Consider the following 27,321-nt stretch of genomic DNA (forward strand, 5'->3'; position numbering starts at 1 on the left):
ACAGGGTGGCAGGATTCTCCTTGCCTGAAATCTCCAGGTCACTGAAAGGACACGACTTCATCCACAGGATACACGTTATCTTCTTTGGGTTTAAGTAATGGTGTCAGACTGTCTGTTTCCAAGGGCTCATAAGCTCCAGCTCATTTTTGAGATGTTAACCAGCAAAATGTTTCCCACTCCAGAAAAGGTGGTAGCTTTTCACCAACAACAGTTATTAACCTTCTCGTTGTGCGCCATGCACCAATGGTGTAACCGGAAGGTAATAAACTCAAAGCCCAGGCTTCGGTCATAGTAAAAGTAGTTGTTATTACATGAATACTGAAGGGCGGGCCACCCTGACAACCACTTCGCATACATTTTATTTTCACTGCTACACTAAGAGACAGGCACTACTCTCATCTCCATTCTGTGGATGAGGATACTAGGGTTACCTACAGCTAGAAAGTGGTGGTTCTGGGGTCTGAACACAGGCTTGTCTGTCTCCAGACCCAGCTCTCAACCACCATGAATCATAAAGGAAAATTAGTTCATAGGGACGTATTGAGGTCATGTTTCTGTCGTCAGATAAAATAGTTCATTGGTGAGGTAGCCGTGTTCACAGACTTTACTATGTCCTGAAGTGGGGCCCAAATTCTTAACTACAAAAGCATTCTTGTACCCTCGGTTCAAGCATGTGCTACACGTACCCTTGCTTTAAAATAAAACCAAATCTTAGAGGCGTCTGGGTGGCTCAGTGGGTCAAAGCCTCTGCCTTTGGCTCAGGTCATGATCCCAGGCTCCTGGGATAGAGCCCCTCATCCGACTCTCTGCTCAGCAGGAAGCCTGCTTCCCCCACTCTCTCTGCCTGCCTCCCTGCCTACTTGTGAGCTCTGTCAAATAAATAGATAAAATCTTTAAAAAATAAATAAAAGATAATAAAACCAAATTTTAGATAGTTTCACTACTTTGGTTCTAGAGACTGTGTTTTATTTGTCAAAATTTAAGTCACTGACCATTTCAGTAGGTATGAATATTGTTGTTTTTTTTTTTTTAAAGTTAATTTGTTCTCAACATGCCAGTAGGGAACCATAGCATATTAAAAGTTTTGAGAAGTCCAGGAAATGAACGTTTGTTACTTTGTTTACCCTACTTTGTTTTTTCCTAAACTGATCTGCCCCAGAGTCTTCCTCCCTCCCCCTCAAAGCCACTGCCTGACTCATCCCTTACAATCAACAGTCCCTGCGAGACCCTCCAGGAAATACTACCTTGTATGGCAGCCACAAAGAACTTACCACTGCTTCCAAACTGTCCTCTGTCATACCTCAGGGCCTTTGCATATACAGTTCCTTCTTCCTGGAATGGTTTCTCTTCTCCACCTGGATGAACTGTTACTCGCCCTTCAAGAAACAACTCAGATGTAACCCTCTCAGTGAAGTCTTTTTCCAGCTTTCCTAGATTGTCTCTCCTTTCCACTTGCACTGTTCTGAGATTTCTACTAGGGGACTCTCTCATATTGTCATTATTTCTCATGGTTGCCTCTCCTACTTGATTATTGTCTCAAGAGTAATGACCGTGTTTTATTTATCGTTATTAGTGCCCTCATCTCAACCGCACCTCACACTTCACAGGTGCTCACGAGGTGTTTGTTGAAGGAATGAATGAAGAGGAGGAAAGAGACTCAGAATGTTCAGGGAGCCAAAGATCACGTGGCTCTTTCACAGCCGAGCTGGTCCTCACACATGAGATGCCCCTCCCTCAGAGTATCCTGCTCTTGTCGTTATGCCCAAATAGCAAAGGTGTGACAGTGGGTCAGCCATTCCCCTGCCCATACACCGTGACAATACTGATAAATCAGCTTCACCAAACCCAGCCTTTTGGTTGGGAACCTCAAGCGTCACTCTAGGACTGAGAGAGTGGGCCCGTGAGATGAAAAATATTTGATCTCCTTGCCCTATTCCACACTGTATCTTCCTATCAATCCATACTTGTAGACGTGGCAGAAGGCTATAGATTGTAGAATTCTTCCCCCGCTTTGCCACAGACAAGGTTCCCCAAACTAGCGCTCTGTTACTTAGCAGCCTCTGTTCCTCTTCAGGAAGGCCCTGAAGTGAGGAGCTATAAGCTCACTTCCCCATCGGCCCCAATGCCCCCAGATCTTCCCAGTACCCTGATTTAGACAAGCTGCTGCTCCTTGGCACCAGGACGCAAGAGAAGATTTGCCTCCCACCCATTCATACACCAAGGTTTGCCCAAATATTTGCCCCCTAATTTTGTAGGGGCAGTGTTGAAACATTTATTGATAAATGATAGGAAAAGAATAGGAATGCAGTGGCCAGGAAACCAGCAGATGCAGCATAAAGTTCATCATGAAAGTCCTGACCAAGGCTGGTCTGGCTGACACAGCACATGAGCTATTCTCTGTCTTGCTGCACTTCTCTCTGGAGATAATCTCCCCAAATCCTACTTTCCTTGGCTTTCCCTCCCTAGCCCCTCAGCCCAGAAGAGGCTGTTCTGGTCTGGTCATATGGCCAAGAGGACAGCAGACCACTAATCGATCAGTGAGCATTCCTTCTTTCCCCTCTTGTGAAGAGAAAAGGATGGCCCTCCCTGCTGCTTCTCCTGGCTTCTACATCTTAAGACCCTTCAAAAGTAATCCTGAAATAGCTTTTTGCCATGTGGCTGTCCTAGAAACATTTAAAAATAACAAAAATGAAATTGGTGCACCATAGTCTCATCCTTCCAATATGTCTGGATGATGAGCTTGAGTTGTAAAAGTGGCTAGTATTTATTGACTATTTATTTATCGAGCTAGTATTTATTAACCATGAGCCAGATACTGTGCTAAGTGTGTTATGTAAAATCTCATTTGTTCTTCATTACGTTTCCATATTATAGATAGTTCTAGTCCTCACTGGAGGAAACTGAGACTTAGGATAACTTGCCTAATGACACATAGAATGGCACATAGAACGACACTTCGAATGGCAGAGCCTGGATTCTAAGATAGGTCTAATTCTAAAGTCCATGACCTTGGCTGTTATACAATTAGAACTGTCTAAGATTGGAAAGGGCCACTTTGACAGGTAATGAGTGAGTTCCTGATTTGGGGAGGTGTTTAATCAGGTACTGGATTACTGGGGTAATCTCAAAAATCTGCTCTACCAGGATAGCTTGCTCTAATCACACTAGTGATTCTCTATCTGCCAGCATAATGGCTTCTTATTAGTCCTCATTCTCTTACCATCATCATCATCTTCATCATCACCTCTAATCAGCACATACTCTGTCAGGCCTCTTTCTGAGCAGTTTTACTTACATTAACTTATTTAGTCACATTTTATAGATTTTTATAGATAAGGAAACTGAGAAGTAAAGTGACGTGTCCAGGGTCAGACAACTAATAAATAACAGAGCTGGGACTATGACCCACGCATCTGACTGTAGTCCATTTTCTCAACACGACATTATCTTATCTCTTAATATTTGACACACATGCCGTACACTTTAAAAATTTATCTTTTTTAGGGGCACCTGGGTGGCTCAGTCGGTTGGGTATCTGCCTTCATCTCAGGTCATGATCCCAGGTCCTGGGATCGAGTCCCACATTGGGCTCTCCGGTCAGCCGAAGTCTGCTTCTCCCTCTCCCTCTGCTCTGCTTGTACTCACTCTCAAAGTCAAATAAATAAAATCTCTAAAAAATAAAAATTTATCTTTTTTTTAAAGATTTTATTTATTTATTTGACAGAGACCACAGGTAGGCAGAGAGGCAGGCAGAGAGAGAGGGGGAAGCAGGCCCTCTGCTGAGCAGAGAACCCGATGCGGGGCTTAATTCCAGGACCCTTAGATCATGACCTGAGCTGAAGGCAGAGTAACTCACTGAGCCACCCATGCGACCTCAAAATATATCTTTTTATCACATAATACATATTTGTTGTTAAAAAAAGAAAAAGTCAAGTAACACAAATATATAATATAGAAGTTGAAAGTTCCCCATAATCTTATCTCCAGAGATAACTACTGTTACCTTTACTAATACATATTTATATATATTTATGGGTGATACTACATATAATACTCATTAATATGTATTTTTCATGTTTTTACCCCAATAATATATCTGCAATATTTTTCTACAACTCTTCAAAGCTCTACTTCATGTTTCTCAATGACCATATTATATGATCATAAACATGGACCTCATTATATTGACCATAAACATGTACTAGTGTTTCTACTGGTGGACATTTGAGTTTTTCCTACTGTTTTGTTATCATTGAAAAAATCTAGGGGCACCTGGGTGGCTCAGCCGGTTTAGCCTCTGACTCTTGATTTCAGCTCAAGTCATATCTCAGGTCCATGAGATGAAGCCCTGCATTGGGCTCACTGCTCAGCACGGAGTCTGCTTGTCCCTCTCTTTCTGCTTGTCCCCACTTTCCCCTAAGCTCTAAATAAATAAATAAATAAACAAAATCTTAAAAGTAAAATCTCCAAAGAAGACAGAAGGTCTTCCTTCTGTATGACTCCAAAATAATACTAGTCATGACAATAATTAACATTTCACAGAAGCCAAACATTTCACAGTGCCAAACATTAAGTAAAGCACTTTAAATAGAGTGCTCTTTTTATTCACATTTTTAAGATTATTTTTTAATTTTTAACTTTTTTTAAAGTAAACTCCATACCCAACATGGGACTCAAACTCACAACGCCCAAACCAAGAGTCATAGGTTCTACCAACTGAGCCAGCCAGGTGCCCCTTCAGTTTTTTGTTTTTTTGGTTTTTTTTTTTTTTTTCAGATGAAGAAAGGAAGACACAGGAAGTCTCACTGCAAGTGGGAAAGCTCAAATTTGAGTCCTGTTTTGATTCTAAATCACAGTGCATATATTATCTCTAAAATAAGTGTAAGTGTTCCCTCTCAAGCCCTTTCATTTCACATATACATATTCCATGGGTTTCTTACCCATTCTCTTCACTTCAGAATCTATCTTCTTGAGCTCCTGGACCAGACATTGCCAAGTGGATGCAGTGTGGGTACCTCAGATTTAACATATCCAGAATCGAAATCATCATCTTCCTCAGACCCTCCAGACATCCTCCAGATGATCTCCACTTGTCAGCACTATCTCATTTAGTAGCATTGCCATTCATCCAATGGTCCACACTAGAAACTTCAAAGCCTTCTGTGACTCCTGCCTCCATCACACATCATATCTAATTGGTGCTAAGGTCTTGTTAGAACAGATCATAAATTGCTTTTCAATCCTTCCTCCCCAACTTCCTCCTACTATGGCTTTAGATAATTAAGGTTCCCACCACTACCTCCCCCTTGAACTGTTCTATCTGCCTCCTAACTGATCTCCCTACTTCTAAAATACCCCTAGGTCCCATCTCTTCTTCCATTGCTGTTAGAGTTAATGTTGTAGAGCCAATAACTGATGATGTCATATCTTGCTCAAATCCTTCTAACTACTAAATACGTTCTAAACTCCTTAGCATGGCACAGAAAAATCACATAATCTGACCCTAATTGATCTTTCCAAACTCATCTCCAGCATTTTCTTACTCATGTACCTTAAACCACAACCACCCTCAGTCACTTGTGTTTCCTCAGAAATATCAGATATCTCCATGCCCCTGCTTTTATTCATGCTACCTAAATGCCCTCCTCTGACTTCTCTGCTACCTGCTGATATTTTACTATTCTTTGAAAACCCAGCAGCCTACCCCCGGTGTGCACAGTTTCCACCCATATTTCTGGTCTCCCAATTTATTACTTGTCCTCTTTATTTATATTTCTATTAATGTTTTACTACAGACTAGTCATCTAGGCACGTGTGTCTCTTTTTCTGAAAGGACTCTATCTGAAACATATAAGTATTTTTAGTGCTTAGGAGGAGCCTGATGTGTAAATAATTAAAACTGAAGTACATTTGTGATTTAGGTAAAAGTTTACTCCCAAATCTGAGATGTTCTTTGCCTTTTTAAGACACTAAAATCTTACTTGAGGCTTGCAACTATCATTTTTAATCTTAGAATTAACTCCTACTTCAAGGGGCCATGTCTGCTTTCACTTCTTTGCAGAGACTTTAAAAGCCAAGAATTTGGGCTCCTGGCAATAAACGTTCAGTGAATGTTGTCATGGGGTTTCCGGAGGAGGTGGGGTAGAAAGCACAAGAGCACACTGGAGAATGAGCAGAGTTCCAGGACATCTGGGATTAATTATTCCAGCAAGAGGCTCGAGCAAAGAGAACAATTTTGGTACTGTTTTTTTTTTTTTTTTTTTTTTTTTTTTTTTTTTTTTTTTTGGACATCTGGACTTTGGCAGCTACTCCTATGGCTTTGCTCAGCAGTTGTTGAGGAATGAGATATGGGCTTGTTTCTGTGGAAGAAAAACCTCCACTGACTCCATTTCTCCTACAGCAGGATCCTTCAAAAGACTTTTCCTCTTTAATGGATTTTCTTGGCAGGTCCTGGTCTCACTGTCATCTACAGAGAGGATCAGTCTCCACGCACCTGAAGAAATTCATACTACCTGGGGTCTGAATTAGGTTAGACCAATCCCTCCTAATTTCTTCTTCTCCTCTTGTTTTTTTCAAACCACAGACAAGGAACAAGGACCAGTGAGAGACCGGAAGGAAGACCTGAGACTACTGAGGAAGTACAGTCACTTCAGCTACTTGGAAGTTTCTCTTGTTAAATACAAGCTGAGTAGAACTTTAGCTCCAGTTTTGAGGGAGAAGGGGTCAGGGGAGGCTGTTTTGCAGACACTGACTGAGCATAGACTCTGCCAGGCACCATCCTATGCAAGTCCTACACATTATTTTATCAAAAATTCACAACAACTGGATGTGGTATATCATTATCTATATTTTAATGATGAGGAAACCAAGACTTAAGGAGGTTAAGTGATTCCCCCCAGGCTACATACCTAGTAAGTGGCAGAGGCAGGTTAAGCTGATAGGGATGAATCCACTAATATATACTCCTTACTCACTACTTATAAAATAAAATAATAGTAATTGCATGACATACAAAAGCTTCTCACTTAAATATTCAGACCTATTACCTCCAGCATCTCAGAAAGATTATCACCATCATAATTATTATCCACTGTGAATTTAAGGCCTGCCAGGACTTGATCTAAGTATGCTATATTATATATAAACTTACTCTCAGAAAAGCCACCTTTTGAGCAAGATACTATTATTTTCTTCATAAATAAACAGAGGCCGAGAAAGGCTTAATAACTTCACCCAGGTCGGAGAGGTGAGGTTGGGGCAAGAGTTTTAAATCCAAACAGTCTGCCTTCAGACAGTAAGCTACATAGCCTACAAAGAGCACATTCCGTTTCAAAATCCCAGCTCCGCCTCTTCCTAGGAAAATACCAGTCCTCAGTTTCTCCTCATGTAAAATGCACTTCTGGAGACTTACTGCTAACCAGGTGTCTCCATATGTATTCTCAAATGCATCAAAGTCAGAATCCCTATCCCGTAGTAAAAAGAAGTGCATTTTGAACTATGATAAATGTGCGTTCAAATCTTAATACACTTACCAGCTAGGTGATTTAAACAAGATACTCAAACTTTCTGACTCTGTTTCTATCACCTGAACATGGGAGATAAAACACCTACCTAACAGGATTATTTGAGGGTTAGAAACAGTATATATATTGTATAATGCCAGGGAATTGGAAAGAGTTCTATATTACACCTATTATTTTGTTATGGGGGCACCTGGGTGGCTCAGTCCTAAGCATCTGACTCTCGATTTCAGCTCAGGTCATGATCTCAGGGTTGTGAGATCCAGCTCCAAGTCAGGCTCTATCCTGGGTGCAGAGCCTGCTTGGGATTCTTTCTCTCTCTCTGCCCCTTCCCCCTCCAAAAAATATATATATACTATACACACACACACACACACACACACATATCAACTTCTGAAAGTTCACTTCTGAACTTTATATATTTAAATATTTATATAACTATATATAACTAATTATTTTCTGAAAGGTCATTTCTGAAATGAACTATATAAATACATATCTCTCTCTCTCTCTCTCTCTCTCTCTCTCTCTCTATATATATATATATATATATATATATATATATATATAGTTATGGTTCTTGACCAGGAAAATATACTTTCATACCCACTAGCAGGAAGGGGGCAAAGTTCCCCATATACCGTCCTCACATGGGCATTACTAGAGAGGCTAGAGAACCCTCCTCTGGATACTAATAGAGCAGGACCCCGTCTTCTGTTGGGCCTAGTTGAAGTGTGGCTCTGACCCATGGGTGGGGATAGGATGGACTGACTGTGTTCTCTCTGCTCATCTTGTCCCTCACCAGTCCAGCCTGGTGAGAAATGTATTCATTGTGAGCCATCTCCAGTGAACTACAGTCAGGGTCCTGACCCTTACTCCATAGCAATGCCCCTCCTTATTAGAGGGTGCTAAGAGAAAAGCACATGGCCTTTAGAGCCACACTTGCCTAGGCCCAAACTTCTAAGACTAAGTGAATGCAGGCAAGTTCCTTTGCAGAACATTGGGCTCCCTCCTGTCAGATGAGAGCTATCATACTAGGGGTTTGTGAGGATTAAGTACTTCATGACTATGACCTAGCTCAGTTATAGGTGCTTACACCCAACAAATTTTAATTATGTTCCTCTTTGAAAAGAATAGTTCAAGGTCAACATTATTCTGAGATGAACAAAAAGCAATGATATGCCAAAGATAAAGAAGGGGACAAGTCTACACAAAACACTATTTTATTACTGACTCTGGAGATAATTAAATCTCCCCTGCCAAAAAACTTGCCTTTATCAAAGGACCTAGATTTTGTATGTTCAGCAAGAAAAAAACAAGTTTAATGTATTCATTTACTTTGTATATGTCAATATTGGATCTGTCACAAGTTGTCAGCTGAGACACTACCTTGTGGGATTTGGTTCCAAGCCTCAGCGTTGAAAGAGATATTATAAATACCAAGTATTATTGCAGCAGACCCCCATAACTCTGGTTCCTGAGGCACTACAAGAATTCAACTGGTTACCTCCAAAGGATTTAGCCAAATCCATAGTACAAGTTGGCATTTTGCCTTACTAGCAAGAACAAAAAAGGTGATCACCCCTAACTGAATGAATCGGGCCATACTACCCACATACCCACACAGATGACCTGGTAGATGACCAGAGCCAGAACTCACCTTTGCAATAGGGTAAGGAGGTCTCTTGTGTCTCTGCTTTTACTGTGCTCACTTCCATATAAGAGGATTTGAATCATCAGACACTGTAGGTAAGTTGAGAAACATAGCAGATTAAAGAGTATCAGGAGAAAAGCACCTTCATGATAAACCAAACTCAGGAGAGCACTAGTAGAACTGAGATATCACAAGTTTACATTTCAAATTTCTGCACAGCATCTCCTCCTGGTTCCCAACCATGGAGGAAAAAGAGCCTATATTGAAGGCTGTGCACACTTCCATGCTCTATGTGTATCATTCTACTTCATTGCACCTCCCTCTGCCATATGTGGCTACGGATCACCAAAGTGACAGGGCCAAAATATGGCTGCAGTATGGTTTCCCTGAGGATTTTCCAAATAGCTATGACCAAGTGGATGGACATAAATGAGATTTGTGTAGGGTCCTAAATTTGCATTGCATCTTCAAGATGCTGAACATCAACCAACAAAGAACAGTGGTCCCTGAGAGAGGGCAACCAGTGAGATAAAGCCAATGACTGCCCCCAGATTATTGCTTTGAGAGCCTTTCCAGGCCATGATGCAGGGAAAGGAACAAAGTGAGGCTCAGCAGACTCCACAAACAGAGGAGAAGGAGCTGGGAGTCCCAAGAGACTTTCAGAACACAGTAAAAGAGAAGAGACCGCTGCATAGAACAAGATCCAGGAATATCTGCAGTGGGTCCCCCTTAACTATTCAGCAGAGTCCTGATGAGCACATCCATGTGAGAAAACTGCCAACACTGGGGTAACAATCAGCTGAAGGGCCTGGAGGGAACAGGGCTTGGTGCAGTGCTTTTTTCCAACCAGCCAATCTGGAAAGCCTCATCTTTCATGGGCCTTTGGGTGGTGTACTCAGAAGTCTTTTGCCTCAGGAAGGGGGGATACTAGCCCTTGGCTAAGTGCTGCTCTCGTCTCATCTACTCAGTCTTAAAAAGCAAGACCTAAAAGGACCAAACTATAAATCAAATGACTTCTAGAAAAAGTTCAAAAATACTTACAGGAATACAAAAATATCCAGCACGAATAAGGTCAAATATACAATGTCTGGCATCCAAACAAGGATAGCAAGGCACGTAAAGCAGCAGGAAAGTGTGATTCACATGAGATAGTATAGTGAGAGAAATCTACTAAAATCAACCCCAAACTGATACAGATGTTAGAATTAGCAGAGAAATATATTAAAACTGTTATTGTAACTTTAATCATGTATTAGAAAAATTAAGTGGGGACATGAAAAACATATTTTCTTTAAAAGACCCAAATCAGGGGTGCCTGGGTGGCTCAGTGTTTAAGCAGCTGCCTTTGGCTCAGGTCATGATCTGAGGGTCCTGCTGGGAGTAAGCCCCATGTTGGGGTCCCTGCTCAGCGGGGAGCCCGCTTCTCCCTCTCCTGCTCCCCCTGCTTGCGTTCCTTCTCTCACTGTGTCTTTATTTGTCAAATAAAATAAAATAAATATAAAAGACTCTGGTCCAGGCATGGGCACAACAAAAGTTTCTGTAGGATGTTCTCCCTTAGCACATCAAAGAAAGTGAATTTTTAGTTTACTTAAAAATTAAAAAGGAAAAAAGAAGGAAGGAAAGAAAGAAAGGGAGGGAGGGAGGCAAAGGGAAGCAGGAGGGAGGGGAGGGGCATGAAAATACACACGCGCACGCACACACACGCGCGCGCACACACTGCGTGCACGTGCGCATCACTCCACACGTTGTGCTTAGGGGTCTGGGAGAAAATGTAAAAGGTAGCCAGAATTCACCTTCCTTAACAGCTGAATCGCCTTTCTGAGCTGTCCTTTGGCAAAGCAGATCCTGCCCATGTTGTAAAAAGTTTCAGCCACCTTTTCACTACAGTCACCATAGCTGATGACCTGAGACTTCAGTGCAGCCTTTAGCAGTCTATAAGCCTCCTGGGGAGTTAAAGAAAAGAGTTCTATAATCATCCTGGCAATTCTGAAGGAGTATGCCAGTTCTAGTCCATTAACTCTATGGAGCAGGCATTCTACGCCACACTGACGTGATTCACCAGGATCAGGATGTTGTGACTGTGACCCATGTGTTTCTGTGAAGAATTAACATTCTGAGCTTACATTTAATAATAACAGTTAATTCATGCATGCCTATCATATTTGTTTTACAGATGAAGGAATGGACACAAATAAAATCTAAGGCCCTGGCTCAAGATTGCACTGCCTCTTGTTGATTTACCTGTTCAGATTTACCTGTTTTTCCCCATTCTGGACAAGCCATTTGCAGAATTCTTCAATGGTTGTCAGTGTTTCATAATCCGTTGGGCCCAATGTTGCTTGATATGCATTGATACTCTTTATAAAATATATCTCAACAGCATCTGCCAAAAAAGGAGAACATTGAAGGCAGGCCGCTAGCTTTTATAAGTAAGTAATACAGCTTTGGCTCAATTAGACATTTCATACTTAAAGTCATTGTCTGTTTTCGTTCCAGGTCTCATAAAGACCCTTGAAAAGTCTGAGATATAATTTGATGGTATCAGTTGATGTAATTTTATTCTATTGATGAAGGGTATGGATTTTTCTGTAGGAAAAGAAAGCCATGTCTGAATAGCCTTATCCTAAGACCCCAAATAACTACCATATTAAACCTCCAAGGCAATGAAAGACTATATATTTAGCTAAATTAAACTCTGATTGAGAATATTGTTTACTCGGATTCCTGCTAACGGTGTGTGTGTGTTTTATTGTTTCAAAAAGTATTTTAAATAGAGTTGTTATTGTTTAAAAATTTACTTTTAATGTTGTCTTTTATTCCAAACATAACAGATGTTTATGTAATCAGTCTAGAAAATACAATAGAAGCAAAAAAAAAAAATGACAATCGTCTCCATGCACACTACTCAGAAGCAGGCACTGTTAACATTTTTTGCCACTGTATTAAGATATAATTGGCATACCACACATTTAACCATTGTAAGTACACAGTGTGATGCTGTTTTAGCAAATTTGTAGTTACATAATCATGATCAAAATCCAGTTTTAAAAGATACCCATCACCCCCAAAATGTGTCTTCATGGCTGGTTGCAAGCAACGCCTGCTCTCATCTGTCTGGCAATCACTGATCTTTGTTCTATCTCTGTTCTTGCCTCTTCTGGAAATTTCATATAATTGGATTCATATAACATGTAGTCTTTTGTGATTCTTTCATGCATCATGCTGTTTTTAAGGTTCATCTATGTTCTTGCGTGAATTAGTACTTTATTCCTCCTTCTGCGAAGTAGATACACATTTTGTTTACCATTCACAAGTTGATAAATATTTGTGGTTGTGTTTATACCCTATTATCCACATATCAGTTCCAGTTCTCTTTGTTCCTTTCTGTGGATTTGAGTTAACACGTGCTTCCATTTTCTTTCGGCCTAAGGGCTTCCTTTAGTATTTATTTTAGGCCAAGACTGCTACCAACAAATCTTGTTTATCAGGAAATATTGATCTCACCTTCATTTTCTTTTCTTTTTGTAAAGTATTATTGAGGCAATCTCTACACCCATGTGGGGCTCAAACTCACAACCCCAGGATCAAGAGTCACATGCTCTTCTGACTGAGCCAGTCAGTGAGCCAGAGTGACTGAGTCAGTCAGCCAGTCAGTCTCACCTTCATTTTCAAAGGGCAGTTTTTCCTGAATATACAGTTCTTAATTGAATTTTGTTCCAATATTTTGAATGTTTCCCATTACTTTCTAGCCTCCATTATTCTGAGGGGAAATCAGCCATTAATCATATCATTGTTTCCCTGAACAGAGCTGCTTTTCCACTGCTGTTTTCAAGATTTTCTTATCATTCAGCAGTTTGACTATGTGCCTAGTTGTGATTCTCTTTGTGCTTATCTTACTTGGCATTGAGAATTCTGGATCTGTAGATAACAAACCCGGGAAGTTAGGGGTCATTATTTCTTCAGATAATTTGCTGCCTCATTCTGCCTTCTGAGGCTCTTACATGTCTGTTGATACATCAGGCATTGTCCCACAGATCCCTTATGCTTTGTTCATTTTTCTAAATCAATACCTTTTTTCTCTGCTCTCTGGAGATCATCTCCAGTGCCATACCTTTGAGCTATCTCATTCTCTCCTCTGCCATCTCAAATCTGATGTTGAGCCCATTTAATAAATTTTCATTCAGTTGCTGTATATTACAACTCTAGAATTTCCATTTGGTTGCTTTTATCCTAAATAGTTTCTATTTCTCTGTTGAGACTTCCTAGTTTCATTGTATTTTCTTTTAATTTTTGGGGCAGTTTCTTTTAATCCTTTGAAGATATTTTATAGCTCCTCTTAAGTGTTTGCTAAATCCAACATGTAGCCCACTCAAAGTCAAGACATATTGACTATTCTTTTTCTGGATGTAACCATGGGTTGTTTTCTTTGTATGCTTCTCTTTTGTTGAAACTATACATTTTAGACATTATATAGTAGCAACTACAGATTCTGATATATTTTTGTGAGGTTTTTTGTTTTGTTTTAAAGATTTTATTTATTCATTTGACAGAGAAAGATCACAAGCAAGCAGAGAGGCAGGCAGAGAGAGAGGAAGGGAAGCAGGCTCCCTGCTGAGCAGAGAGCCCGATGCAGGACTCGATCCCAGGACCCTGAGATCATGACCTGAGCCGAAGGCAGCAGCTTAACCCACTGAGCCACCCAGGTGCCCCTGTTTGGTTTGGTTTTAATGAGTTGCCTAGACTTAACTATAGTCTACCTCCTCCTATGTTAGGAGGTGTCTGAATGTTAATGTCTTTGCTCAGATGTTTGATTTCTTTAAAGTAGACTTTATTTTTTAAGGCAGTTTTGCATTCACAGAAAAACTGAGTGGCAGGTACAGTGATTTCCCATATGTCCTTGCCCACATACAGACAGCTGCCAAAACAATTTCTGGGTGTGTCTGTGAAGGGGTTTCTGGAAGAGATGAACAACTGAATTAATATTGAGTAAAGATCTGTCCTCAACAGTTTGAAAAAAAAGGGGGGGGCAAAGGAAGGTGAATTTTCTTCTTCAGCTGGAAACCTCTCTTTTCCTGCCTTCAAATATTGAAGCTCCTGGTTCTTGGGCCTTTGGACTCTGAGACTTACCAGTGTTCCCTTTACTCCTATTGGTTATATTTCTCTGGAGAACCCTGGCTAATACAGATTTTGATACCAGGAGCAAGCTTGAAAACCAAGACATTTGTTTGCCAAATCCATGGCTGAGTACCCAATCAGCCAGCAGCAGAGAGCAACACTGAGCCTCTGTTTTTGCACCATTACCTAAGGTGATTAGCCAGCTACCCGGTAGCAAGCTGATTATACTGAACCATTTTCTTCATGGTCCTTAAGTAGAAGAGGTATCTACTCTGGATATAAATTTGCCTTCCCTGTATGCAATGCTTCCACCAAAACTACCATCCATAACCCACAAATGCCTCACCCACCATCATGGTATCTTCCACAGCATTGCTTTGGATCAAGGAACTCACTTCAGGAATGAAGGCTTCTTCGGTCATCCCACCAAAGTAAAAAAATCATTACCAGGTGAGGAGGTTGTTAAAGGCAAAGAGAACACAGGATAGGTAGTACAAAAAGGTAGTTACAGCAGTTCCAACCAGATGACCACTTAGAGAACGGAGGACTGTAACTGTCGTATTTCCTCATTTTGTTATAAATACGCTTGTGTGTACATATGCCCATTTAAGCAAATATCTTATTTTTCTTCTTTTATTCCCTTTTCATGGAACAGAAGACATAGTGATATTATATCACTATTTAAGTATTATTCATTTTAATCATAGTTTTCAAGTTATGGATATCAGAAGAGTAAACATCATTGAAGGACTTTATCTCTTCTGGGAAAGGGTAACTAGTACATTTCCAGTAGTACCCAGGGTAGTTATAGCATATTAAACACAATTATATCTCTATCTGAAAATTAAGTATGTTTGAGGAGATGCTTGTAAGGATCAAGCTGACAAGGAGTAGACCTGTCATGTTTCATTTTGTGTCAACTTGACCATGCTAAGAGATCCCCAAATAGCTGCTAAAACATTATTTCTGGAGTGCATCTGGGAGGGTGTCTCCAAGAGAAATCAGCATCTGAATCCATAGACTGAGTAAAGAAGATCTGCCCTCACCAGTATGAGTGGCCATCATTCTATCCATTGAGGGTTCAAACAGAATTTAAAAAGAAACCAAAAAAAGGTAGAAGGGTGAAGTCTCTCTCCCTAATCTTGAGCTGGGATGCCTATCTCCTGCCTTTGGACATCACATCCTTGTTTTAAATTCCCAGTCTGATCATTCAAATATCCCTACTATATCTGAGTGTGGTTCTGATGCTTGCTGTGTCTCTTCAAACTGTGTGCTTTTTTAGGTTTGTTTGTTTGTTTGTTTTGGGATTTTGTTTTTTGTTTTTTTGTTTGTTTGTTTGTTTACCATGACTTATAATTGTTCTTAATAGGTGGACATGATGTGCTGGGTAAAACAAACTGTTCCAAATAGGCCTCCAGTAATTGGTGGTAAGATTTGAGGCTGGAGGGCAGAGGCGAGAAAGCATTCTATAGTCCTACGATTAGCTCTCAGTCTTTCAGTGAGCCTCTGCTTCTGAACTGTGAACTTCACAAGTGCCTCAGTCCCTTTTTCCTTTGGGTAGGATAGGATGGCTAGAGGAGGCTGAAGTTGGGTATTTCCTTCCCCCAGTCTCGTTTGGCTCTGAAAAACCTGCCCAATACTTTAGACTCTGGTGAAATAGTGTCTTAAGGACAGGCCTTGTTGAGAAGCAAGCTCTAGCATATTTTTAATTGGTTACTTATCCCCTCTCTCCCTGTTGGAAGCAAGGGGGCATTTTTCTCCATTTTCACTTTGAGAACCTGGTCAAGCTTCTGGAAGTAAATTTCACAAATGTGTGGAGTCCTCCTCTATGACCAGGTACTTGGAATTTTTAACTCTCCGTCTTGTGCACACTGAGCTTCCAGAAATTTAAATCAGTTACAGGTCAGGTATTCCTACCTCAGTACTGCAGTAGAGATAGGCATCCGCTCAGGCAAACTGGGGTTCTCTGGATGCTTTGGTCTCTCTAGTTTTAGGGGCAGTAGTTTGCCCTGTGACCTCACCTCTCTGCCAGATCTAAGAAGAGTGGTTGGTTTTCCAGTTTGTTCAGCTTTTTACTTTTTGTTAGGATGGAGCGACAGCTTCCAAGCTCCTACATGCCAGACTAGAATCTTTGCTTGTGTTTTAATGCTTATTTTTTAAAATTTCGATCTGGATTCCTGGGATTACCCCTCTGCCTGCTAAGTTTAGAGTTGATCCAAGTGACTGACTCGGAAAGAGGTTGTGCTCAAAAACCTTTACAGTGTTTGTCTTCTATTCTCTATCAATTGATCTGGATGTAGACTGAGGTGTGCATTCAAAGCTCTGCTGCATTTCAAGTCTCCTTCGCTCATGATTTTCCACATCTCCTCTGCCCATATAATGTCATTTTCCAGTGGACTCAGGGCTTATGTGGCCTTTTCTTGGCTCTCATTTCCAGGTTTTCCTGTTAACATTTCTGAGTGGCCTCTAATTCCTAAAAAACCAGGACAGCAACTTTGGGCTACCAAATACTCAGGCTTTGATGATGAATCTGTTTGCCCCTTGCTCTGAATTGAGTCCGAGGTCTCTGCCACAAAGCTGCTGGTTTTCTCAGCCAGCTCTTCTCATGGACTGGGGGTGGGGGTGGGGGAGCAGGGGTGCAGTGGGTGGGTGCGAGCAGCCTCAGGCAGAAAGGCCAAGAAGAGTCTTTCTTTACCCAAAGCTCTAGCAGTTTTTCAAGAATGCTTTGCCATTTGCCGTCTGCTTATTTATTTCCAGTGCCCTCAAATGACTGTTTTTGACCATTTTATTCAATGTGTGTGTGTGTGTGTTGAAAGGATTCACAGACCTCTTTGTGAAGGCAGAGCCCAAAGTCTCTACCATTGTGATGTACATTTTGATGCAGTTTTGCCTAATCTGAAGTAGGCATATCATGTTTATATATATCCACATATATGTCCTACAAATGCAAGGTATTTTCTCCTTAATGTTGTTGTTTCTAACCCTTTTTATTTATAAAGTCTAATCCTCTTAAAGACTATAGAATTCCATCTCACTAACATACCAAATATTCCTTTCACTCACTGATAAACATTTAGGTTGTTTCCAGTTTTTTTTTTTTTTTTAATAATTACAGTGCCACAGTGAATATCCTTATATAAGTTTCCTTTTGATTTTACTAGGTATTATCAGGTTGTATTGCAAATTTCCTATCAATTTATACTATCACTCCCACCATCTGTGAATAAACAGACCTGTTTTCCCACAATAGACATTTTCATATTTAAAATTTTTTTACAAAGGATGGGTGAAAACTTGATTTTAAAGATATGTATCATTTTAAGATGTGTAACATTCTGTCAAATTATACTTGAGAGTTTGTATCAAATTGTTCTCATCAATCCTAAATGTTATCATTTTTTGCAGTGGTGACAATCTGATAGAAACTTGGTATCCTTGCTGTTTCTTCATTATTACTATGATTGAAACTTTTCATGTGATTAATTGGCCATTTGTTTTCTTTATGTAATGTTTGGTCTTATTTTTTCCCCTATTTTTCTATTGTAAAATAAATGCAAATTTTACCTCTTACATTTAGGACAATGATCCACTTTGAGTTAATGTTTGTATATGTTTATGAAAGTGGGTTTTCTTTTCTTTTTTCTTTTGGCATGTGAATACCATTGTTTCAACTGTTCCAATACCATTGTTGAAAATACTCTTTCCACACTGAACTTAGCATCTTTGTCAAAAATTAATTGGCCATACTTATTCAGTCTGTTTCTAGACTCTCTGTTGTGTTCCAGTGACTCTGAACTCTGTCCCTTCATCAACACCAAACTCTCTTGATTACCGTTGCTTTATAGTAAACCTTAAATCAAGTAGTATGTCCTCCAATTTTATTATTTTTCAAAATTGTTTCAATTGTTCTAATTTCTTTGCATTTCTGTATAAATTTTAGACTCATCTTGTCTATATTTACAAAAATTCCTGCTGGGATTTTGATTAAATTATGTTAAATCAATACTCCAATTTTTATACAAATAACAACTTTACTGTATGTCACCCATCTATGAATATATTATATCTCCATTTATTTAAGTCATCTCTGGTTTCTTTGATGAGGGTTTTATAGTTTTCAGCATTCATATACTATACATATTTTGTTAGATTTACATCTAACTGTTCCATTGGGAGGAGGTGGCTATTGTTTCCAAAAATTTCAGTTTCCAGTTGTACATTGCCAATATATAGAAATATGACTGGGTTCTGTGTGTTGACCTTATTATATCCTGTGATCTTGCTAACCTTAAACTCAGTTTTTAGTTCTAGGAGTTTTGTAGATTTCATGGAATTTTCAACAGAAACAGCTGTATTGTTGCAAATGAGGACCATTTTATTTCTTTTAAGCTATATGTCTCAGGGGTACTTCCCTGGCTCAGTCAGTAGAGCATGGGACTCTTGATCTTGGGGTCATGAGTTCAATCCCCACATTTAAATAAACTTAAAAATTTTTAAGATCAATCAAGCTGTATGTCTTTTTCTTGCCTATCGCACTGGCTAGGACATCCAGTATTATGTTAACTAAAAGAAATGAGAATGAATATCCTTGCCTTGTTCCCAATCTTATGAGCAAAAAACTCACTCTTTCACCATTAAGCATGATGTTAGCTGTAGGTTTTTTGCACATGCCTTTTATCAGATTGAGAAAGTTCCCCTTCCATCATGAAAGGATGTTGCATTTTGTCACATGCTTCTTCTGCATCAGCTGATAAGATTATATGCTTTTCATCTTTGGACTGTTAATACGATAGAGTACATTCATTCAGGTTTAAATACTGAACCAGCCTGATATCCTCAAGAAAAAAGCTCCCCTTGATCATGGTATATTATTCTTTTTTATACGTTGCTATATATTTTCTTGAGGATTTTTTGCATTTATGTGCATGAAGGTATTTATAGTTGTGTTCTCATTTTTTCTTGTAGTGTCTTTACCCAGTTTTGGTATTAGGGTACTGTTAGCCTCATTAAATGAGCTGGGAAATGTTCCTTCCTATTCAATTTTCTGGAAAAGATTTTATAGGATGGATGTTAATCCTTCTTTAAATGTTAAGTAGAATTACCCAGTGACATCATATGGACGTTGATATTTCTTTCTCAGAAAGTTAACTACAGATTCTTTTTTTTAATAAGTAAGGGCCTATTCGAGTTTTCTGTTCATCTTGGATTATGTTGTTTTCATTTTATTTGTGGTATTTTGTGACAGACACAAATTTTAGATCTTTTTATAATTAAAGCTACCAACCTCTTTTCTAGTATAACTTCATGTGCTCAGACAGTTTTTTCCAGTTTTTAGTTTTAGGAATTTTGATTTCAATATTGTGTTTCCTTCTGGATAATTAACATTTTCAGTTTTGATGTTAAAATGGGACCCATTCGGAATTTAGTGAATGATAGGAGGTGAAGATCCAAATCTTCTTTAAAGTTAAAAATCAGTATACAAGAAAATAATAAGGCGGCCTTAGAATCTCCCAACTCGAGAAGCATAAAATTTTCTTATTTGAACAAAATTTTTACTCATCAATTTTTACTCAATATTCAAATAGAGACTAAATGTGTTTTTGACCACGAAGACTATTTTAAAAAATTCAAACATATAGATGGAGTACAAATACTGTTAGTATACACAAGAAAATTTTTTAAAGAAGGAAGATGATTAGCTAGAAAACACAGAATCAGAAAGTCTTCAATGAACACTTATGTAAAAGAAAAGAATAACCAAAATATCAAGTAACTTCTGAAAATTGAACAAAATTGTTTAATGCATGGGGAAATATAAAGAATAGAAAAAAGTAGGATGAAAAACTTTTCCTATAATTGTTTCTTTTTCATACACAACTGGAAAATAATGTACACCTAAATGGATTCCTTTGATAAGCAGAGAAAATCAACATTTTTAAATGTTCTTCACATATTCTTCAGAAATCCCAAATTTCTCCTAATGGGCCACTGAATCCATTAGCATCATTAATCTGACCCAGTCACCTCATCTGAGCAGGGCTGCAGTCCTTCCTCACCAGTTCTTTTGTGTCTTTCCCAAAGCTATTAACTTTCCAAAGAATGACCTTGCCTGAGAAAGGACTACTGCCAATGGGTGAATTCATGGCTTAGTTTTCCTCCAGAACCCCCAGCACCTCACTTTTGAATATAGGTCATGAAAATTCTAGCTGCTATAAACATTTTCTCTTGTCAGCCAGAGGAAAAGAGTGAAGGAGGCTGAGAATGGAGGAGGAGGGAGAAGGAGCCCATGTTTTTGTCTTTTATCACTGGATTTCCTCATCAACTGATATGCCACAGGTCACATTCATAGCATGTATGATCTCTCTACTCTTTACGCAGGTGAATTCTGCTGAGATTCTAAGGGAATAAAGGAAATAGAAATCAGATGATTTTATTGGTTTTGATGTTCCAACTAATGTGTGGAGATATTGTGCCTAAATCCATGTGTAAATGATTTCATACAAAATGGCATCCAGTCTAATTTTTCCATCACAGTCATGAATAGCTGATTATAACCCATCAATATTGATAGACCATTGCCAGTGTGCTTCCCTCCCAAGGGAAATGAGGATAACTGCCAACTACCCCCTCCACCTACCTCGGTGTTGGGCCTCTCCAGACATGGCATGAGCCTTGGCTAGTAACGCGCTTGCCTCTGCAGTTTGGGGGCTGACTTCAGTGAACAAAGAAACACAGATAGAATGGGCCTGGAATAGAGAAAATCATGATCAAGGAACACCCAAACAACAGTGTTTTACTGAGGATTTTCTGATAGCTCTCATGAAATTGCTAGTTGAGAGCTGCATGTACCCAACCATGGAGTTACAAGAGAAATGAGTTTGAATCCCAGCTACTTCCTCACTGTGAGCTGTGAGTCTTGAACAAGTAACTTCACCTTCACACGTAGAAGAAATATACAGCTTCCATCAACTAGGGTTTGGAAAAGACTAAATGAGACGGCACATGCAAAGCGCTGGGCGTACATAGTACCATCACATGGTAAGTTCTTGATAAACATTAGCTATTATTATTTCTTATTAAGTTTCAAAGCAAAATTAGAATTACAACTTTAGTTCCGCCTCTCAAAGGCTTGTTATCAAAGGAAGTGTAGGGGAGTTGAATGTGGATCGGAAAGCCATCCTGCCTGGGTTCCTTTCACACTTCAGCCGCTTATGACATCGGGCAAGTCACTAATGTCTTCAAATATAAAATAGGAATTTCGCAAATGACTCTTGCAAAAAGTCGCTGAAAAGATTAAATGAATTAATATATGTGAAGTGTTTAGAATACCACCTGGAATGTCATAAGCATGAGAGAAGTGGCGATTTTATTACTATTATCATTCATACTAAAATGGAAGGAAAAAGAAGAGAGAAACCATCTGGTCCGCTTCCACCAGCAAGACAAAAACCACCCAAGCTTCACAGTTCACAGGGTGAACACCACAAGGTATTTCAGGAGCTCTGGTGATTATCATACAACACTATGGAGTTAAGACAGTTCAGAGCTGTTAAGAGTATAGGCTCTGAGGGCTCAGATTTCTTAAGTTCAAATCCCTGCTCTCCTACTTGTTAGACACACAACTTCAGCTGAATTAGCTATGACTCTTTATGCTTCAGTTTCCTCACCCGTAAAAAAGATAATAATAGTGCCTCCACAGCACAGGGTTACTGCATGGACTAAAGAGCTACATCCTCAAGTGCACATAGTAAAGGCATTCCATAGATGTTAACTATTACTTTTTGCTGGGAAACACTGATTATACATTGTTTTGTCTATTCTGATCTGACCAATGCTTACAGAGCTGCATTCCCTAACATTTCTCCACTGTATGATACTAGTAACTTTGGATTGTGGGATTACCTGCAATGCCTTTGCTACAATGTCAGCCTGTTTTCATATATTCCATTGAATTGTATTGGACATTTTCTATGATACAGAAAATCAGATATTTTGATCCACTTTTGACTTTGGGAGATACCTGAAGCCACAGGCCAGATTCCCATTTGAGAAGAGAAAAGGTGAGTTCAACAAGCAGTTTCAAGGCAAGTTTCAAGTACATGACAGGTAAAAATGCCTTCCACTGTTTTCATTATAATATATTCAACATTCCTTCTGGTTCTGTTTTGTTTTCCCCTGGGCATTTGTCAAATTAGTGACCTCCAAGTGAAAAACCTTTTTGTCAGTTTAAGTTTAGACTTGTTGATACAAACAGCTAGACTAGCCTAGAGGACAAATGACACCATTACACCAAAATATCATGATTTTTTTCATTTAAAAAAAAGCCCTTTGTGTTTGCTAAAGACTTAAGTTTGGTTGCCCCTATGGCTTTTTTCCCTGGAGCAGACTCACTTGGTTACCTGTTCCTAGTACCCACCGAATTGAGGGGAGGCCTGGGATGGGAAATCTGGTCTCAGATCAGGTCAAAGAGCAGATACACCCACCCTTGAGTCAGTGACCTCTGACCCTGTCGTTTAAGGTTGAGGAAGGGCTCTTGTGGATCTGCCAGGAAATCCATCCCACCCCCTTGTTCTTCTGAGAAGCCCAAGCTTCCCTGGCCCTGAGACTAGGGCCTGGGGCCAAACACAGCCTCTGGGCTGGGGGTCCAGCCAACTTACTAACCTGCTGCAAGTACTGGATGGCCTGATCATGGTTCCTCCTCAGCTGCTCAATCTGAGCGATCTCCTCATAGAGACTGACCAGATCCAATGTCCTACTGCCCTCCGCAGCAATAACATTGCCAATTGCCTTTTCAAAGTATGCCAGAGCAAGGTTCAATCTGTGGATGGCCAAGGAGGCCCTATAAGAGGGACAAAGATGCAAAGTCAGAGAGTTGTCCAGACACAAAAGGAACTGATTCTAAGAACAAAACAATTTGGCCTTCATAGGCCAATCATCTCAGTGGCTAGCTAAAAATCCAGTCTTGCAGAAACAAACTCCTATTAACCTGCATTTCGCCAACCAGATTCCACTGACTACCATTCGCTTCCATGCATATAGCATGCTGTAGTCTAATTTTATAAAAAAACAAATGGAAAAAATGGCTTCCAGCAATTCACAAAGGTGGGATGATTTACTCATAAACACAGATTTTCTAAAATCAAAATAAAATTTGATTACTTCTCGCTCCCTCTCTTTCAAACCATGCAAAATTAATGCTTTGTCTTGTTTAATTTAGTTTAGTTTAGCCCTCCTCAGTTAAAAATGAGAAAGGAAAGAGAAAACAACATAAATATCCCTTCCAAAAGGCAGTGGTTAAATAAATTATGACATGTGATACAATAAAATACTTCAGACTTTAAAAATCATGCCTCTTTTTTAGACTAAGTAATATGGGCAAAAATTAAGTGTGCTAAGTTATAAAAAAGTGATATGATTATCCTAGAAATTGACCTTGATATATATTTCTATCTATCTATATACCTATCTCTAACTAAAATGTATATCTATCTATATCTATATCTAACTAAAATGCCCATAGCAGTTATGTTTAGGGGGTGAAATTAAAACTAACTTTTATTTTCTTTTTCATATCTGTATTTTCAAAGCTTCCAAAACAAAATAGAATTTTTAAAAATGAGAATAAAATAGCATCCCATTCAGGTTTATCCCTCTAGACACAGTAAGATACAAGGAAAACATGGTAGTTCAAAGTTGCTTCTCAATAGTTATTGGCTTAACAGTCAAACTCCAATAGCCTATATTTTCTTCCAAATAAAACAAGGCTAAGAATACCCAAGATTAGGTTAAAATTTATACATGAAATATCTTCATATATAGCAGATACACAATCAATTTTCCTCCCCCTCACATTTTGCTTCTATCTTTATATTTCCAAATTGAAAAAAAAATGTGTGTGTACTAAATTATTTTAGGTAAGGCATTCTGCAATTTATAATTTAACCATCAAAAGAGTACTGGCCTGTTATCTGATAATTCTTTACCAAAATATTTTATGAATCAGACCATAAGAGCAGAAGTTACAGAATGAAAATGCCTCTCACCAAGAGCTTGTAGGGAGATATTAGCCCAGATGTCTGGCCTGTACAGTCACTCTTTATTTTCCCTACCTTTAAAATGAGGAGGGATTTAGTACAGATTTGTTCACTCTAAAACATAATTAGATGCAGTGCAGAAGGTGAGCTATGGATTCAGATGCCCCATCTACATGCCGTCTCCTCTATTTACTCTTTCTGTGCCTTAATTTTCTTATCTGTGAAATGAAAATAAAAATATCTACCTCATGGGCTTATAGTAGAGGATTGAAGTAAATAAATTATGTGAAGCACTCAAAAGACTAGTGTCTTGGATACAGTTATACCTAGTAAATGTTCCAACACTTAGAACAGTGCAAGTACAAAATAGATACTAGGTAAATATCGCAGAATGAATGAATGAACTATGCACTAGAATTTACTCTGAAAAAGGAACACAGCTATCTTTCCCATGAGGCACAAAAACCTTAGCCACTGACCCATGTGATGGCAGCAGACATTCACTGAACTCTAATTTATGGCCTTGTGGACTTACATCCCTTGTTAGATTAGCTCTGGGCATTCCAACACCTCCCCTCCACTTCCCATTTGATTTCTAGATTCATGGTTAGAGCAGGCAGACGTGATTCAGGTATTTCACTTACTTACCCTTCAGTCACCTTCCCTACCATGCCAAGCGCTTACAGTTTTGGAAACAGATTGCTTTCAAGGGTGTGAAGGTATTTTTGAAATCTAGGGAATAGATTTGTATAGGGAGTTGTAAGCCTTTTAGTCTTTTCTTCTGCTAATCTGATGGGCCCACTCTCGTATGTAAATATCATGATTATCTCTGAGGATACCTAACTCAGCTGCAAAACAGCTAAGTCTGGTTCTGACTTAAACAAATCCCATGGTGTCCCTGAGTTCAGACCATGGGTCCAACACTTAAAGCTCATCACCGTGGACAGTATGTTTACTCTCAGCCTGCCCTCTGTCTACTGAGATCGTGACTGTGCTGGACCGGACCTCGTGGTATTTTAGGATTAAAGGGCACTGCCCACAAAGCTCGGACCATGGGGTGTACTTTTGAGAAACACAAGCCTCTTTTACCATGTTTGAGGCCCTAGGTTTTCACCCTGAGTATGTTTCTCCCATTCTACAGAGAGAACACGGAACCATCATGTAATTCCAGGCCTCCTTCTCAAAGTCCAGATCTTACCTGCCCAAAGCAATGGTCAGGTCTTTCTCCGAGACTTGGGATTTGCGAACACCTCCCTTAAATAATTCTCTCAGCTCCTTCATGTTTCTCTCTGCCTTCTGCAGGTTGAAATAAGCCTCTCTGCCAGTGACACAGTCAAGGAAAAGGCCAGGCACACCAACTCCCCCATTGCCAGGGACAGCAGGTGACAAGCAAATAAAAGGGCCCTTTGGGAAAACAAAGCAGAATTTGAAAATGGGCACTTTACTGTGTTCTTTATTTTCCTTACGGTATGTCGTCAGGAATTCTTTAGAAAATGAACAGAGCCCCGGGTTTCCCATGCTATAGCCTGAATCCAGCGCTGGGGTGGGTGGTGAGCATGGGAGGCGTGAACAGAAACTGTACCCTTGGCTATGTTTCCTGCGCAGGCATCCCCCGTGGGCAAGAGCCATGCAGCCCCCCCCCTCGTTGGTTCCTATGAATGATAAAAGAAAGGAACGAAGTCCGCTGAAAGGGACTTTCTGGATCATTTAGAAAGTCCAAGCAAAGCAGGTTTTTGGCAAGAAGCAAACAACAGGAAGTCCCCTCAATTCCCAAACATCCTTCTATTTGCCGCATTTTCAGTAGCCCCTTCTAAGGGCATAACAGAGGAAGGCCAGAGATCAGTTTTTGCAAGCTGAGTATCAAGACCAAAAGAGTAGAGAGACAGGAATGTGTAAAGAGGGGAGACTAGGGACACATGGTCTCAAAGACGACTCATCATTAATTTTTTTTTAATAAGGAATGTTTTACAAATGTGTGTGGCACCCCCCCACACCCCGCAGAGGCCATGCTCATCTTTGTACGATTCCAACTGTGGTTTACACGAACATGAAACACCCTTAACGGTTCTCAATAAGAGATGGTACCAAAAGGCTGTCAAAATCACAAACTTTTGGCAGAGTAACAGTTTCGCCCTGAGATATAGAGAACAATTTTTTTTTTTTTTTTTGCTATTTTGCTTGGCTTCCAGCTTCCCGGGTAGTATTCTTGACAGCATTTCAGAAAAACAAAAATGATCAAGAGTCCATTAAATCAGAGGTTTCTGGCTGCATGTTACAATCGCCTGGGGGACTTTTTAAAAATTTCAATAAACGGATGCACCCCAGACCTCCTAAGTCACAATCTCTGGGGTGCGACCCAAACAGCAATACTTTTTAAAGCTCCTCAGGGGATCCAGGGGATTGCATGACCCGCAGTGCTGTAAATTACCACCCATTCTCCCTCTTCCTGACATACCTCCCACCACCATCGCCTGCGTCTTCCCTGCCAACACTGATCCTCTTGGTGCTCAGTGAAAGGTAGGACAGATGCCGAAAACTTTTCACCTGGCTAGGGGATGTGTCACCAGTGAGATCCCTCCCACGGCTCAACTCCAAGTTCACATGAACGGACAGAGGAGGGACATCCCTACCCATCTGGATGGAGACGAGAGGCTAGCGAGGGAGGAGGCGGCTGGCTGTTGGGACAGAGCCAAGGAACCTGCTTCGATCTCCCCGACTCCTGGGTGAGACAGCCTGTCTGGCAGGCGCAGGGGGCCCCGGGCCCCGATCACCAGACCCCCACTAGGAAAGGAAGGATATCGGTTCTGCAGGAGCCAGGCCACCCCCAGGGTATAGTACAGCATGACCAGCGCGTCCAGGATCTCCTTCTTCTCCGTGTTTGAGGTCGTGCTGTCCTTCCAGGTCAGCAGCGTGTTCCTGGCGGACTCAGCGTGCTTCTTGGCCTGAGCTGGGAGGCCTGAGGGAGTTGGAGGGTGGGTGGCAAGACGAAAAACATGAA

General features: G+C 40.1%; 1 protein-coding gene across 2 annotated transcripts in view; it reads right to left on the minus strand.

Moving 5' to 3' along the window:
• Positions 1-27,321, minus strand: part of TTC23L (tetratricopeptide repeat domain 23 like) — a 49,254-nt gene that overhangs the window by 2,694 nt on the left and 19,239 nt on the right. For both annotated transcript variants that reach the window (XM_082724464.1, XM_082724465.1), the window contains exons 5-12: positions 27,123-27,279; positions 25,522-25,647; positions 22,951-23,128; positions 20,927-21,035; positions 11,430-11,557; positions 10,968-11,117; positions 9,181-9,263; positions 1,272-1,376 (exon numbers count right to left, since the gene is read on the minus strand). In XM_082724464.1, the coding sequence (XP_082580590.1) occupies positions 1,295-1,376; positions 9,181-9,263; positions 10,968-11,117; positions 11,430-11,557; positions 20,927-21,035; positions 22,951-23,128; positions 25,522-25,647; positions 27,123-27,279 (1,013 nt within the window). In that variant the 3' untranslated portion in view covers positions 1,272-1,294. The remainder of the gene's footprint in view (positions 1-1,271; positions 1,377-9,180; positions 9,264-10,967; positions 11,118-11,429; positions 11,558-20,926; positions 21,036-22,950; positions 23,129-25,521; positions 25,648-27,122; positions 27,280-27,321) is intronic.

The sequence above is a fragment of the Mustela nivalis genome (genome assembly GCF_964662115.1).
Source record: "Mustela nivalis genome assembly, chromosome: 3".
In the NCBI taxonomy this organism is placed as follows: domain Eukaryota; kingdom Metazoa; phylum Chordata; class Mammalia; order Carnivora; family Mustelidae; genus Mustela; species Mustela nivalis.